Source organism: Hyperoodon ampullatus, assembly GCF_949752795.1.
Source record: "Hyperoodon ampullatus genome assembly, chromosome: 2".
In the NCBI taxonomy this organism is placed as follows: Eukaryota; Metazoa; Chordata; class Mammalia; order Artiodactyla; family Ziphiidae; genus Hyperoodon; species Hyperoodon ampullatus.
Window position 1 is genome coordinate 68220654 of NC_136915.1, and position 16240 is coordinate 68236893.

At 36.6% G+C, this 16240-nt stretch overlaps 1 protein-coding gene across 1 annotated transcript in view; it reads right to left on the bottom strand.

Moving 5' to 3' along the window:
- The window catches only part of PIGK (phosphatidylinositol glycan anchor biosynthesis class K), a gene marked incomplete at both ends in the record, with an annotated part of 145814 nt that overhangs the window by 79622 nt on the left and 49952 nt on the right, over positions 1-16240 (bottom strand). The window contains one exon of the mRNA XM_079697661.1: positions 5995-6167. Within this exon, the coding sequence (XP_079553787.1) occupies positions 5995-6167 (173 nt within the window). The remainder of the gene's footprint in view (positions 1-5994; positions 6168-16240) is intronic.

The window sequence follows — 16240 nt, forward strand, 5'->3', positions numbered from 1 at the left end:
ATTGGGCGATTGGGATTGACATGTATATACTCATGTATATAAAATTGATGACTAGTAAGAACCTGCAGTATAAAAGAACAAAAAACAAAGAAAATAACAACTAATACTAAACTTAATTTGGGTTTTTGTATGGAAATATGTTAATATAAATGTTTCAGACATTACATGAAATTTCTAAAAATGTTATATTTTCTGGTATAATAAGTCATAATTCTAGTTATTACTTTAAAATGTATACCTCAGAAATAACTAAATTTACTTGTCAATTGAATGATTATGAACTTTCATCAAATCTTTAACCGTGGTCATTTTTAAGTCTTTTGTCATTTACAAACAGTTCTTGGTGTACTCTGATGCTTTTGCAAAAATGTTCCTATAAAAGGGTTTCATCTTCAAGGAATTCATGGAAAAGACTCTGACAAGTACAGGTTTCTGGTAACTGACTATATTGCTGAACTGAATGAATAAGCATTTTCAGAACTCTAATGGAAAATTGATGAATTCATAAAAGTGCTAACAAAAGATCAAGATGAAAAAAAAATTAATTACATGGGACTGAGTGAACTGATGAGGATGATTATAATTTTTGTGACTTTCTGTTTGAATAATAAAAAAAAAAATCCCACAAGGACTCAGAGGCAAAAAATATACAAATCAATTTTCACTGCAAAGTAAAGGAGCTGTTACAGTGGAGGATTACTGGACTGAATGTCAATATTATGACATAGTAAGTAAACAAACAATCAAACTAAAAAGAATATGATAGGCAAGCCAAAGACTAAGAAAAAATATTTGCATTACATATATCTGACAAAGGACTTATACCCAGAATATATAAAGAAATCTTACAATTCAGTAAGAAAACAACCCAATTTTTTAAAAATGAGCAAAACACTTGAATAGGCACTTCATGAAACATGTATGAATGACCAATAAGTACATGAAATGCTGTTCAATGTCCTTAGCAATCAGGGGTATGCAAATTAAAATCATAATGAGATATTACTACATGCCTATTAGAATAGCTAAAATTAAAAAGACAATACCAAGTGTAATTAAGGATGTGGAACAACTATTTGTGGAAATGTAAATGGTACACTGACTATGGCAAATAGTTTGAAAGTTTCTTATAAAGTTAAACATGCACTTCCATATGACCCAGCAAACCTACTCTTAGCTATATTTACTCAAGTGAAATGAAAACTTATATTTGTATGCATTTATAGTGGCTTTATTTAATTGTCAAAAACTAGGGGGCAAAAACAAATGTCCTCCAATTGGTGAGATACAAAAGATAACCAACTACTGATAAATATGACAACAGATATGAATCTGACATGCATTATGACAGTAAAAGAAGCCAGACTCAAAAGAGTACAGAATATACGATTCTATCTATATGACATTCTGGAAAATGCAAAATTGTGGGGACAGAAAACAGATCAGTGGGATATGAGGGAGAGATTGGAGAAAAGGGAGCATAAGGAAAATTTCTGTAGTGATGGATTGGCATGGTGATGATCCAAGTGTATGCATTTGTCAAAACTCAGAACTATATACTAAAAAGGGTAATTTTACTAAACTCAAAAAAAAAAAAAAGAACAAACCACAGCTGCATACAACAATGTAAATGAATTCCAGAAATATAGTACTAGCAAGAGCAACAAAACATAACGTTTAGGGATACACGTTTAGGTGATGTAACTAAGATGAAGAGCAAGAAAGTAAACTCCATAAGAGACAGGATCACTGTTAACTTTGAGGGGGAGTGAGGGGGTAGAGATTGAGAAGGGGTGTAAGGGTTGGGGAACCTTCCAGGGTACCAGCATTGTTCTAATTCTTTCTCTGGTGGTTACATAAGTAGTTGCTTTCTGATAATTCATTGTGCTATCATTTATATTTTATATCCTTTTAAAAGAAAACAACTCAGGGTAATTATAAAACAATAAAATAATATATATATATTTTTAGAGGTAGGAAGCATTCCTGGATTCATATCTTGATTACACCATTTGTTAGATGTGGACTTTAGGCAGGTTTCTTAACCTTTCTCAGCCTCACTTTACTCATCTATTTAATGGGAAAATTACACCTGCCTCATAAAGCAATTATGTGAATTAAATGGGATTAATGTAATTTTTCCTTGAGGGTATCTGCATAGCTCCCAATTTCCTTTTGGAGGGTTCCTCTTATTCACATGGGATGGGCCCCCCAGTAGCTATGATTTTGTGTTAAATGACCCCACTACTGCCCAGCTGGGTCAGTACTCAAGTTGGGCTAATCAAGAAGCCCTCTGGGGAGCTTAAAATGGAGAATGAGCAAGTTAATTCTGTATCTGGGCTTTATCATGAACAGAACAGATATAAATCTCCAGAACAGATATAAATTTCCAGAAGAGTAGTGTGCACACATTCTATCCCCTACATTCAGAGCAGCAGAGGAAGAAAAGACTAGAACAGGGAGACAGAGGGAGTACTGCCCACATTTCTGACTGATTTCTGGTTCCTGATTCCAGTCCCTTACTGAGGCCTGCCCTTGGGTTCCATAAAACACAGAATATCTATATATAAATATCTTTAAGGAAATAATGCTAGCTTATGTTGGATTCTACTATTTACAATCCAACCGTCCTAGATAATATGTTATATAAAGCATGAAGCACATGGAAAAGGCTCAAAATCTAATCTCTGTGACAACAACTGTCTGATCTTTGACCTCCTATATAAGGTGGGGACTTCCTTACCGAGCCCTTGAAAGAGTCCTACTGTGGTGTTCAAAACACAGACTGACCTTGTTAGCCCATTTTCACCCCTCTATCTATAAGAAATCTGTAAGAAGAGTCCAGCCTCAAATTTCCTGTTAGATTCAAAATTTTCAGTTGCTAAAGATTGCCTAGAGAAAGAAATTCTAGTATAACAGAATAAAATTACAACAAAAAAATAGATAGAATCAAGTGCCTCAATTTAGAGCCTAAAGCAAAAGTCAGACTAGGTAAGATGTCATCTAACAACCAAGATAAAAGTTGAGCATTTACAGTTCATATTGTCCCAGATTCCATTTTTTTCTTAGGTAATGCCTACAGAATTTACACTTCTACATTTTGGTGCCTGTATTTTTACATTCTCAAGCTAAAGGCTATTTTCCCTATATATCAATAGTTAGGGTACTCTGGTACTCTGAGTAACGCTGACATGGACTTATTACTATATTCCAGAAAGTCCAACTCTTTGAGGGCAGGCTGTTTGCATATTTATCAAAAGTCAACCTATACACACTCAGATAAAGCAGTTTAGAAATAAGTTATATAAGCCAAGCTTATTGCAATCAGTCCTTATTTTACCTCATTTGTTCTTGTAAATAAATTAAAAACACAGTAAGTAAAACACACGTTGAAACAACTGTTGTTACTAAGGATATGACTGTAAGGATATGACCTTACTCAATATAAGTATTTATATGACTGTACCTTACTCATATAATATGTATATGTCAGAAGACATATAAAACACCAATTATTTCATAAAGTTACTTCAGTCAATTTTATGTACTAATGCTCTCCATCATATCTGACTTTAGTTTAATACACAAAATATGAAATATGGACAATCTGGACAAATGAGTTGTTATTTTCCTAATATATGTAGAAAGCAGTATTCTTAAAAGTTTAACTGCCAATTTTAATAACAGTAACTGTATTGATGTTTTTAACCTAAGATCTGAAAAAATACATATACATTCAAGCCCATAATTTCCTTAATAAAGTAGTTTTTTGTGATAGCTGATCTCTCAAGAATATATAATACTTTTCTCTAAACAAACATCCAATTGCCATTCATATTTGCATATAAATAGCACCTATATATAATGAGATAATATTTCTATCATCCATTCCTGGAACATGTTGGGAACTTAATCCTCCTAAATTAACTGGATAACAAATATCAGAAATTATGAAACCATCTGTAAGCAATGTTCTAAATAAAATTTATTTATAAACACTAGAGGGTGCTCTAATTCAACAGTGTCTGCTCATTGCTGTACACCTGAAACTAACGCAACATTGTTAATCAACTATACTCCAATATAAAATATCTTAAAAAACAAAACCAAAAAACAGTGCCTGGTATCTGGCTTTGATGCTTAATATAATTTTCTCCTTGATTAAAGATAAATGAAGATAATTATCAGCACCAACAATTTTTGCTTTTGAACTAATACACGGAGATACTTTATGAGACAAAAATTTCATCTTTCCAGAATATGTAATAAAACAGTAGAATTCCACTGAAATCATTTTTATTGCACAATTATTATATATTTAATATTGTGTTAAGTGGATAGAATAGAAAATAACACAGAAGTATAAAGATAGTCCTTATCTCTAAAGGAAATTAATGCAATATTCAGACGATTAAGAGAAGGTATATCTTGTATCTTACAGGTCATGTACTTACAACCTTAAGTTCAAGGGAAATTACAAAATGAATTTGGTAAAAAACATATAGTAGCTCAATTTCAATTTCAGTTGCTAAGTATTAAGGTATAGTTTAGCTATTTTACAAAAGTAATTTGAAATTTTAAATAATAAATAAAAGTGATATTGTTGAGGGTATCACCTGCTGTCTCAAGAAAATATTTTTTAAGCCAACAGATACAAGAAATTGAAAAAGAAAAAATCCAACACTTTGAATATCCATAATAGGAAATAATTAATAATAATATCAATTTCAAATCTTCATAAGGAATAATTTACTGCTAGTTTTTAAATTTATTTCTAAAACATTCACAAGTTCAATTATAAATCTTTGAAATTTTCAAAATTAAAAGTAATTTATATGCCGCCATTTGACAATCCAGAAAAGTTCCCTGGAGTATGAGTTTCCAATAGACAGCATTAAACAATCCCAAATAACAAAGTCTAATGGCTAGGAAAATACACATCTATATAGTTCAAGAAAGTGGCTATTAACTGAGACACTATTTAATCCCAACAAAGTATTGTGCCTTTATAAATGTTTACAGAAAAGAAAACAAGCAGAACATTATAAATACTTCTAAATCAACCAGTCTCTCGCAATCTCTCTCTCTCTCTCTCTCTCACACACACACACACATACGCGCACGCGCACGCACACTCACTACTCACACACACAGAGTCCATTCCCCAAAAGGGGAGTACTTGGCTTATACCTCTCTCTCTCATTCTCTTCCCTAATCAATAACTAAGAGCCCCCAAAGAAATCCTAAAGATAAACTTTTCAAGATTAATAGAATACAACACTAGGCAAAAGCCAGAGATAGGACTGAACCAGGCTCACAAACTACCCAGACTCTATGAACCAAAACACGTGGCAGAGAACTAATCAGATTGCTGGAGCCCACAGAAATTCTGAAAATGCAAGCATTGTGTTATAGCTTGAAGTATACATTTGGCACCTATATTCTTTTGGCACTCACTTCCCCTTTATATGTTTATCTGCCTTGCATCTACCAGATTCCTAGGGCCCTATTATACTCTAAATGCCCAGCTGCCAACTTCCCTATTCAGTGTCACATCATTTAACACCTTCTACTGCAATAGGTGACAACCTACACATTGTTAGAGAGTATTAATAATGTTTGAAACATTCACATACCTTCCCCATTATGAAGGTCTTCTGAACCATCATATATACTGACAGAAAAGTATGGCTCTGAGACAGTCAGTTGTTGTGTAAGTTTTAGTCCTTTTTAAACCAAGCCTGAACTCATACTTCTACAAACATATTTTGGAGCTACAACATAACCCTAATCAAGATCTTAGCTTCCCACTGATATTTAGAGCTTTTGCCCATTAATCTGAAAAGCATAGGGGCTACATAAAGTAAAGAATGGGTAGAAATGTGTGATTTTCTTTATAAATACTAATTTTCATCTCTTAATATAATGTTACATAAAAGTCTACAAATCATGAGACTAGAATACTCTATTCAAATAATAATTTAAGATGAATACCTGCTTTCCATGACTCCTGAATCTTGCTGCAAACTAATAGTCTCTGTTGTAATTTCCACTTTCCGTACACTTCCAAAGAAATCAGTTATCAGGACATTTTTAGGATCCCTCTGAAAAAGATCAGTGCGATGTCCAGGAGTAGACACACATAGACTTTTGGGGCACACCTGAAACTGAAAAAAATATGTACAACAATAATAAATACACATGCTTACATATTCATACAACTTTTATTAAATCCATTAATACAATATAGTAGACAGTAATATATCTTCAAAGTTCTCCCAACCTAAAGAAACTACTGGTTCTAAAGATTAAAGTTTCATTGCTATCATAATGCTTGACACTTTAAGAAGCTTTACAGACATTAGAATAGGTTATCAATAAAACAGGAAGCTGGCAAGGGAACAAAAAAACATTCACTTTTTAAAATCATATGCTACAAAGTTTATTTTGAACACTTATTTATGAGAACTCATAGGCAACACTATGACAAGAGAATTGCTTTTTTTCTGTATCTACATCCATCTCAGTGGAATGCTCTACCAGAGCATTTTTTTTTTACATTTTGTAATTTTGTAACATTTTGTAATTATGACCCTTCATTCAAACTTTAAATTCAAATAAAATATTACATAGTAGCTCAATATGTAAAAAAGATGAAACCAGAGCTGCTCTGGATTGCAGGAAGTTAAGCGTAGCCTGCTCGCTAGCTATCCCCCTCATCCTCCTGCTGTGAATCTACAAAAACCATTCTATAAATCAAGTAACTTTCCTAGTTTATCCATGATAAAAATTACAAACCCAAAGCACCTCAATACACTATAGTGCTCCAGAGAATAGTCTGAAAACTACAACTTCACCACTACACAGATCTCACAATATTTTTTATGTTAATCTTATTCCTGATATTCCACATCAGTGCATTACCAAGGACCTTTGCAGGACATCTGGTCCATGCCAAAAGGTCCTTGATATTTGGTCCTGTCCAAAACCATTTGGCATGAACCAAATATGCTCATGAACATTTGGACAAGACCAAATTTCAAGGACCTTTTGGCATGGGCCAAATATCGTATGGACGTTTTGGACAGGACCAAGTGTCTGCTAACCCCAGACACATGTTCATTCACTCAGCAAAGCATAAAAAGTGTCTACTAGGGCCTCCCTGGTGGCGCAGTGTTTGAGAGTCTGCCTGCCGATGCAGGGGACACGGGTTCGTACTCCGGTACGGGAAGATCCCACATGCCGCGGAGCAGCTAGGCCCGTGAGCCATGGTCGCTGGGCCTGCACGTCCGGAGCCTGTGCTCCGCAATGGGAGAGGCCACAACAGTGAGAGGCCCGTGCAGCGCAAAAAAAAAAGTGTCAATTATACACACTTCATACGGTTACCTTCCATAGGGGATACAAAAATTGATGAGACTTGGGTCCTCTCCTCAAGGCTTTAAGTCTAGTCAGAGATGAATAAACATAACAAGGCAGAAAAAAAAGGGACAGGCTCTAATTCAGAAAAAGATAAACTTCTTAGTGTTTGAGGATAAGAAAAAAGGAGTGGGGCTTTAGCTATTTTCTGAAGGAAAAGGAAGGTTAGCTTGGAAATAACATTCCTAATAAAGGAGCAGCTGCAGAGACATGTTAAGGCAAAGAACTCAATTTGGCAGAAGCCCAGCATATATGAAGGAAACCATTACAGGCCCACTAGTAAGGACCCAGAGCCCACAGCACTTGCCCACCTGTAGGGACAAGACTATCTGCGTAGGTAATCACCAACACAACAGTAGAGGGATGGGGAAGGGCACAGCAACTATAATTTATGAAACTGTGTTCCAAGCACTGTGTTAAGCAGTTTGCAGATATTCTCATTTAAGCTTACCAACAACTTTGAGGTATACAAAAATTATTCTCTCCTTCAAACTAAGGCTCAAAGAGATTAATTGGTCTAACATCATACTGCCTTCCAGGTTCAGGAAAGCAGTAACAAGAAATACAAAGAAGAGCTCAGGATATAAATTAAGAAGCAAAGAGGGCTTCCCTGGTGGCGCAGTGGTTGAGAGTCCGCCTGCCAATGCAGGGGACACCGGTTAGTGCCCCGGTCCGGGAGGACCCCACGTGCCACGGAGCGGCTGGGCCCGTGAGCCATGGCCACTGAGCCTGCGCGTCCAGAGCCTGTGCTCCACAATGGGAGAGACCACAACAGTGAGAGGCCTGCGTACCGGAAAAAAAAAAAAAAAAAAGAAGCAAAGAAGGAAAAAAAGGTGGGGGAAGATCAAGAAAGTTAATTTAGTCAAATAAGGACAAAACAGACAGAAGGCTGAATAAACAAAAGATAAAACAAAATAAACAAGATAAAATTAAAGTTTGAGGTATATCAAAGGTATTCCTGTATGAGCAACTTGGTCGGTTTTATTAGGTACTAGCAGAAGAAAGCAGAAAAAGAAAAGTAGTTGAATGAGCTTGTCAAACACTAAGTAAGTATTATCTTCTTTGCTGCTAAAAAAAAAAAAAAAAAAAACCTTCCACTTAAAAAAAAATTGAATTATAATTGAAACAATTATATTTGTTTCAGATGTACCACATAGTGATTTGATTTTTTTTTTTTTGTCTTTTGCAGTACGCAGGCCTCTCACTGTTGTGGCCTCTCCCGTTGCGGAGCATAGGCTCCGGACACGCAGGCTCAGCGGCCATGGCTCACGGGCCCAGCCGCTCAGCGGCATGTGGGATCTTCCCGTACCAGGGCACGAACCCGTGTCCCCTGCATCGGCAGGCAGACTCTCAACCACTGCACCACCAGGGAAGCCCATGATTTGATATTTTATACATCACAAAATGATCACCGTGACAAGTCTACTTACAATCTGTCACCATACAAAGTTATTACAATATTATTGGCTATATTCCCTATGCTGTACATTACTTTGCCATGACTTATTTACTTTTAACTGGAAGTTTGTACTTGTTAATCCTCTTTATCTATTTCACCCGTGTTCCCACTCACCCACCCCTCTGACAACCATCTGTTTGTTCTCTGTATAAGTCTACTTCTGTTTTTTTTCTTTATATTCCACAAATAATTGATAGCATACAGTATTTGTCTTTCTCTGTCTGACTTATTTCACTGAGCATAATACCCTCTAGGTCCATCCATGTTGTTGCAAATGGCAGAATTTCATTCTTTTCTAAGGCTGAGTAATATTCCATTGTATATATAGCACATCTTTACACACTCATTTATTGATGGAGACTTATGGTTGTTTGCTTATCTCAGCTATTGTAAATAATGTTGCTATGAACACTGGGGTGTATGAGAGTGTTTTCCCCTATTTTATATTCTTACCTCCTTTGTTGTATATTAACTGACCATATAAGCAAGCATGCCTTTATTTCCAGGCTATCTATTCTGTTCCATTGTTCTATGTGTCTGTTTTTCTGCAGTACCATATGATTATTATTTTTTTTTAATTTGAAAATCTAATTGGCTTTAACAGGCCAATTCATGAATCAGGCAGCATCCCATCTAGCAACTAGAAGGGTGCTCTGAGTTGTACAAAATAGGTTTTATAGGAGGAAAGTCGGGGAGCTATTAGCAAAAGAAAAGATTTTTTTAGGTCAGGCTTCCTTTGGGGGGTGTGGGGGGAGGGCATGACACGGGTTTTATCATGCAGATTGACTCTAGGGGGATGGGGGATAGAGAGCACCCAAAACATTTTTTGCTTAATTCCCGTAACATCCACAGATCATGGTTCCAGGTTCATAAATTTTAAGTTGGTCATTCTCTTCATTTCATTTCTGACCTTCCAGTCTTAGGAGATCATTTGCCTGGCAGTTAGCAGCTGCGCACATGAATTGAAAGCTTTTGAGAGAATACGATCCACCAGGGGGATTATTATGATTATTATAAGCAGGATAATTCCCAGTACTTGGAAGGCACTTCAGAGTCAGGTCCCCAAGACCCAAACCAATCAAAGAAAGACCCAGTTGAAGGAGTCACCCTTTTAAGCCAAGTGGTTTGCTCAGTGACTGAGCTTCACCTTCCCTAGAAATGTCAATCTTGTTGGTGGCATTGGCCGCAGTACAGACACCTCCTGGTTCAGCTAAAAGATAATCAAGGACTATTCTATAATCAAGAACAACTCTAGCCACAGAGTCTAAGGATCTTTTCTGGGCAGCTAATGCTTTAGCGGTGGATTCTGCAATACTTTCAAGAGTTAAGAAGAGGCTTCTGATCATATTCTCATTTGTATTTACTCCTAATCAGGGAAATTGACCCTGCCAAAGGAAGCGATTCTGAATTATGAATGTCTCCTGGTAGGTCCTTTCTAGAACAGTTAGATAACCTAATAGGTACTGCCTGGTTATATACCAGCCATCTAGGCATTCATAGGCCCAAGGAGAATAACCATCACTGACTAAGACAAATCCTGTCAGGGCACAAACTACTTCCACTTAGGTGGCACTGTTAATGGATTCATTTGCAAGTGTTGCACTTGCCCATTCAAGCCAAGGGTCAGTTACATTTTCTCCTAAACTGAAATAAAAAGTTGTTCTAAATTCGAGAGGTTACCCCTCTAAGCAATGGCCTGGGAGATACGGATGATGGTGTTATCTTTCCAGGTCAATTCCAGAGTAAAGGAAAGAAAGCAAAGAGGAAAAGGTTTTAGTTAAAGTATGAAGTTTTGATCCGTCATCGTGGGCAGAAGCAGTCTATATCAATGTCAGCTACTTCTCTTCCTTGTCAGTTTGATTCACGGGTCTCCAGCGTTAGTACAGGACCAGATGCCAGGTGGAATCCTCCTTGGCTGTGAGATGTGCACCCAAGGCTCAGAACCTTTTAGTTTTGCAGCAGTGTCAGTGGTCAGGAGCACTTGGTTAGGTCCCTTCCAATGGGGCTCAAGGGCTGCCTTTGTTCTTAGTGATTCCAAATCAGAAGGGTGAGAGAAAGCTGGAAATGTTAATTGGGTAAGTCATAGTCAGATATCTGAGGAAACTAGAGGAATCTTTGACCACAAAGACAATTAACAGGACTAGAATCTATTATCTACAAAGGTGCAAACATAATTTTTCTATGATTATCCCATTTTTTTTAACCAGAGATAATCACAGTAAAACTAATTTGTCTGTATTAAACTTGGCCTGATTTTTATAGAAGTGCAGCAAGAATAGTGACTGACCATAAGTTCTTTTTTAAGATTGCTTTGCTGGAACTTTGTAAGCAAAGTACCAGCTTGATTTTTCCACGTGGTTTCTTGCAGCTGTCTGGTCATGTCTGAGTCTGTGTACACATTCCAGTCAAAGCCTTGGTAATATAGCCCATGTTTCTAATTGTGTCCTGTTACAAGGAACATGAAAATAAGAATATTCACTGAGAGTTTCTGAATTCTGGGGATCAGATAGGGAGAAAAAGTAAATGTTTCATCCTTGTTCACAAAGGTATATATTACCAAATTGTTGATAGCTTAAGAGAAAAGATTTCTTTAAATCTGGAAAAAAACATTAAAGAACCCGCAATATTTTAAACACACAGTCATAAAAATTATAATCATCCTTATCAGTTCATTCAGTCCCACATTATTAATTCTTGTTCTGCTTGAATCCAGTTTTTTCCATTAGTTCTCTCAACCTTGCCTGATGATTGAGGGTGACAGGGACAGTAGTAATTCCAAGAAATTTGCAAGGTTTTCGTTAAAGACTGTATGATTTTCCCAGTGAAGTGTGTGCCTCAGTCACTGGAGATTGTGGAAGGTATACCCCAGGTGGGAAACACATTTTCTGACAGTTTCTTTGCCACAGTGAGGGTGCTGGCCTTGCAGCAGGGGAAGGCTTCAACCCATCCGGGAAACATACATACAATAACAAGAACATACCGATAACCCATACTAAGTGGCAAATGAATGAAGTCCAGTTGTAGGTGCTAAAGGAGTCCAGAGAGAGGAGGTCTGAGACCACCTCTAGGGACAAAAATTGTTATTCTTAAATTCACTGGTGGGTGGGCAAAAGAATGCAAAAAAAAGAAAAACTTTTGCCAGGAAGAACCAAACGCTGTCTAGGTTCTCCCATAGCCCTGACTGGTCATTCAGTTTACAGCCATTATTTACCCACCTTAATTTCTCTGATTCAGGAACAAACTGTTGCCATGTTACAAGGACATCAGGATGGCAAAAGTCTGGCAATGAGGGGGTTATGTTTTTCAGAAGCAGAATGGACTTCATCCACATGTGCCACCATCTTTATAACCCTCTATTGCTGCTGCCTTTGCATGAAAGTCAGTGAGGGCAACTCCCTAATACTGAGGTTCAGTCCTGTGTTGTAAGCCTCAATTTTGATGACAGACAATATAATACACCTGGATATATCAGACTTCCAAGAATTTTATGCGATCTCTGGAACACTTATAATACATACCTATATAGACACAGCATAAAGAAGGCTTGTTCCTTCTTATTTGACAATGTTTCCCATGTAACTTAACATATGAAATAAGCCTCATCAGTTTAACATCTTCCTTTTTACAAGGAGAGGAAATACATCCTTTGAAATGTTCCAGGCACCCTCTGAAAAACTTGAAAGTTAACTGAGGTCAAAAGACTTCAGTTTTAGAATCTGATTTTGGGAAGTCTGTCAAAGACACCAAAAGGTTTGGACACTTGAAGAAACAGGATCACAGATCAATATGAAACAATATTGTCTACTTAGCAGATGAAAAAAATTAAGTTCTGGTTTGAAGTACACTACTGATAATAAAGCTTAATTTTTAAAACCTTTATAAACAATTCAATTTCAGCCAGCTTGATTAGACAAGGTAAAATTCTCTCTCTCAACCTTTTATATACGTTTAGTTTGGCCTTCATAACCGGAAGTTCTAGTTAAGACAAAATTATTCTCATTTCCCTTAACACAAATGCATCTTTATTCCTCATAATTTTTCTTAGCCAAAAACACATCCTGCTTTTCCCTGCATGTGGAGATGTCTCCCATATCGTTTCTAATAGCTTTACTTGCATAATTAGATTTTTTAACCTTTAAAAACCTTAATTTCTAGTGAAAATTTAGGAAGTAAACAATTGTGGACTATCTCTTACACTAGCATTACAGCTTGGCGAACTTACACTTTTATATAATTTCTAGAAATATGTGCTTTCTCATAGAAAATTTCTCAGCATGGCACCAAACAAGTGTGAATGAATAATGTTGCCTACCATATCAGTAAACAAAGGATGTTGCAGCCATCGAGCCACTACAGCTGCCCCCTAAGGTGCACCCTGAAGGGACTCAGGATGGGAAAGCCCAGGATACTGGCCCTAGACAGCTGTGGTGCATATCAAAGGAATGATTTTAATGAGCCCAGACTCTTGCATCTTCCCATACATAGAAAAGTGCTAAATTCATTAATTTGAGATGTCTGGTTTTATTTAATTAACAGTAATCTTTTGATGTTCTGACTACCTGGTCTTTGCTGCAAAAACTCCTATAAAATCTGGCTCCTCCCTTACCTCTTCATAACAGTCCCTCAGACCTATCTGAGAGGCTACATCCTGGGCTTAAGTCCTCAATTTGTCTGCCAAACAAAACATAATTCTCAACTTTTTGGTTGTGCATTTTTTTCAGTCGACACATGCTTACTAATAAACCCAAATTTATCTTTAGTTTCTCTATAATAAGAAACCAAAGGTAGATAAACCTATGTTCAATAATTAATGGCTCAGTATTTTTTCTTATTTGGGGAGATCTAGATATTCAATAAATTTCTAGCACTTAATCTTAGCAAAACTTTAAGGTTTCAGGTTACTGAAAAGATTTGGGAAATGAATTTGAAAAGTTCAACTAAAAACTTTTTATCCTACTTATATTTATTTAATACTTGCTCTTAACAATTGTTTAGATTACTTATGAAAACTTCATCATATCCAGTTATTTTTCTTGCAAGCCTAGGTAAAATAAAAGTATTATATTTAATGCTGATAACTCTAAAGACATATCTGCTTTAATTAAACCAACAACCTTAAACTAGCTTTTATTTACAAAAGATATCTTAGATCACATAATTTTAAAAAGCATTTCAGTTAGTTTCTGTTGTATTTCTGACAACTTTGGAATGTCCATTTTGACTCCACATTGGATCTGTTTCTTTGACTTTAGCCTTTGCTTTTCCTTGCTTTTGTTATTATGATCATACATAATGGCCTGCTGCAGGGAACCCTACCCACCTGCGAATGGCTGCAAGAAAGAAGAAATTAACACATGCCCTCCTGGAGGCTGGTCATTCCAGGAGATGTTTTTGCAAGACTGATGGCCCTTTTTACTTTACTTCCTCCCCGCCTCTCCCTCTCTATTCTGCCTTCTTACTTTACTTCCCTCTCTGATTCTATAAAAGAAACTAGCATCCAGACCCCGATAAGATGGTTTTTGGGGGGGACCTTAGTCCACCACCTTCTCGGTCTGCTGCCTTTCTGAATAAAGTCATATTCCTTGCCTCAACACCTTGTCTCCCAATTTATGGGCCTGTTGTGCAGCGAGCAGAGCGTGCTTGCACTCGGTAACACAATCGTTACAAGCTTGTCTTCAAACCAACTAAATAGAGCTCTTCTACAAAATAATTCTGCAGTACCATCTAGAGGTTAAAAAAAACAATACATATCTACAACGTACATAAGGAGATACACAGATGCAAAGGGAGATCTCATAGTTACCAATATTTGTGGAGAAGACACTTAAAATTTTTTTTATCTGCCAAATTTCCAAATATTTCTTCCCTTCTTTTTTTTTTCTTTTCTGATGAGAAACAATTGCATTTCAAAGAATGGCTCTTAAGTTTCAGAGAATATGGGGATAGGAAATCTACATCACAAAGACACAGATTAAGTACAGAACAATTCTATTTCCAAAGTCCCAATATCTACAAGTATTTTGAGATGAAGAGAGGAGGTTTGGGGATTGGCAAAAAGGAATGACACCCATCTACCTATTGTTGGAATGTTTCTTTTCCTCTGGGTATATCTAGCTTCAGGTATAAGGTCTAAATTCTTACCAGACTCTGAATAATTTCAGTTCCCTAAGTGTTTAAGGGAATAATTTAGCAGTTTACCCAAAAAATCTGTATCATCAACTCTGTGAGGGGCCCATATGGAAGTTTAAGTTGATGTTGAAGAATTTGCACAGAGCCTTGAGAACAATCTCTTTTCCAGTGTCCCAGCTGATAACAGCTGAAACATTGATCTCTGGGCAAGTGTTTTGATAATGAACCCCCAAGAAGGTGAAATGGGGAGGCCTAGGCATTGCTTTAGATATCTTTTGTATCTTTACTTTTTCATTGGTTTTTTGCAACGAATCTTTTAATGAAGTTATTTTGGAATTTTGAAAGCTTTTGGAGACTTCTGCATACTAATTAAAATAGGTATTCCATTTGGTTTGTTTAACTTGGGAGCCCTTGTTTTTAAGTGATCTTACCTATTTGGGACATTCCTCCTGATGGCCAATGTAATTCTAGGTTGATTTTAGTTAAACTTTGCCATTTTGTTAAATAACTGCAGCTTCCAGGATTCATAGTTCTTAAATATAAACTAAGCAGATGTGATGGAAGGCAGTGTGCTCAACTATTTGGACATAATGGATCATGTTTCTTCTAGCTAGGCCTTTGGTTTTCTCAGTCAAACTAATACCTAAGAGGGACTTGTGGCAGGGTTGGGAATGATGCGGTGTTTTATGGTGTACATTGTTGCATGGAAGTTTTCTTGAGGTTGGTGAGTGACCTAGATGTCAGTCTAACCCATTCTGTGACCAACTTATCCTAACATGAGACTCTTTAGGTTAGGTGATGAGTGCTCTAATAACTTTTAAATGTCTGGTACCCACCAATCTTTGCAGCTTTTTGGCTTCTGAGATTCCCATTAGCAATGGGCTTTACTTCGTGTACACATTAACAGAAACCCATGGTAACTAAAAAAAAAGAGAGAGAGAGACAGACTGGGGAAAGGACTGAACGAGCAAACCTCAAAGAATGAGGACTGCGGACTGATTCCAAGCAAAAGGAGAACTGCAGCTATAACTAGTAGTTCTCAACAGGGAATCTGGTAAAGGATTCCAAACAAATGGGGAGGTGCATATTAAACCATCATAGTTCCAAATGTGGAGACAGAATCAAGGGACTGGAGTTTTCCACTCAAAACAATGAACTGTGGAAAGCTAATTAGATCAGGAGCTCGAACACAAAAAGAACAGAGCTCAACCAAAAGGAACTTACCAATGGCCCTTG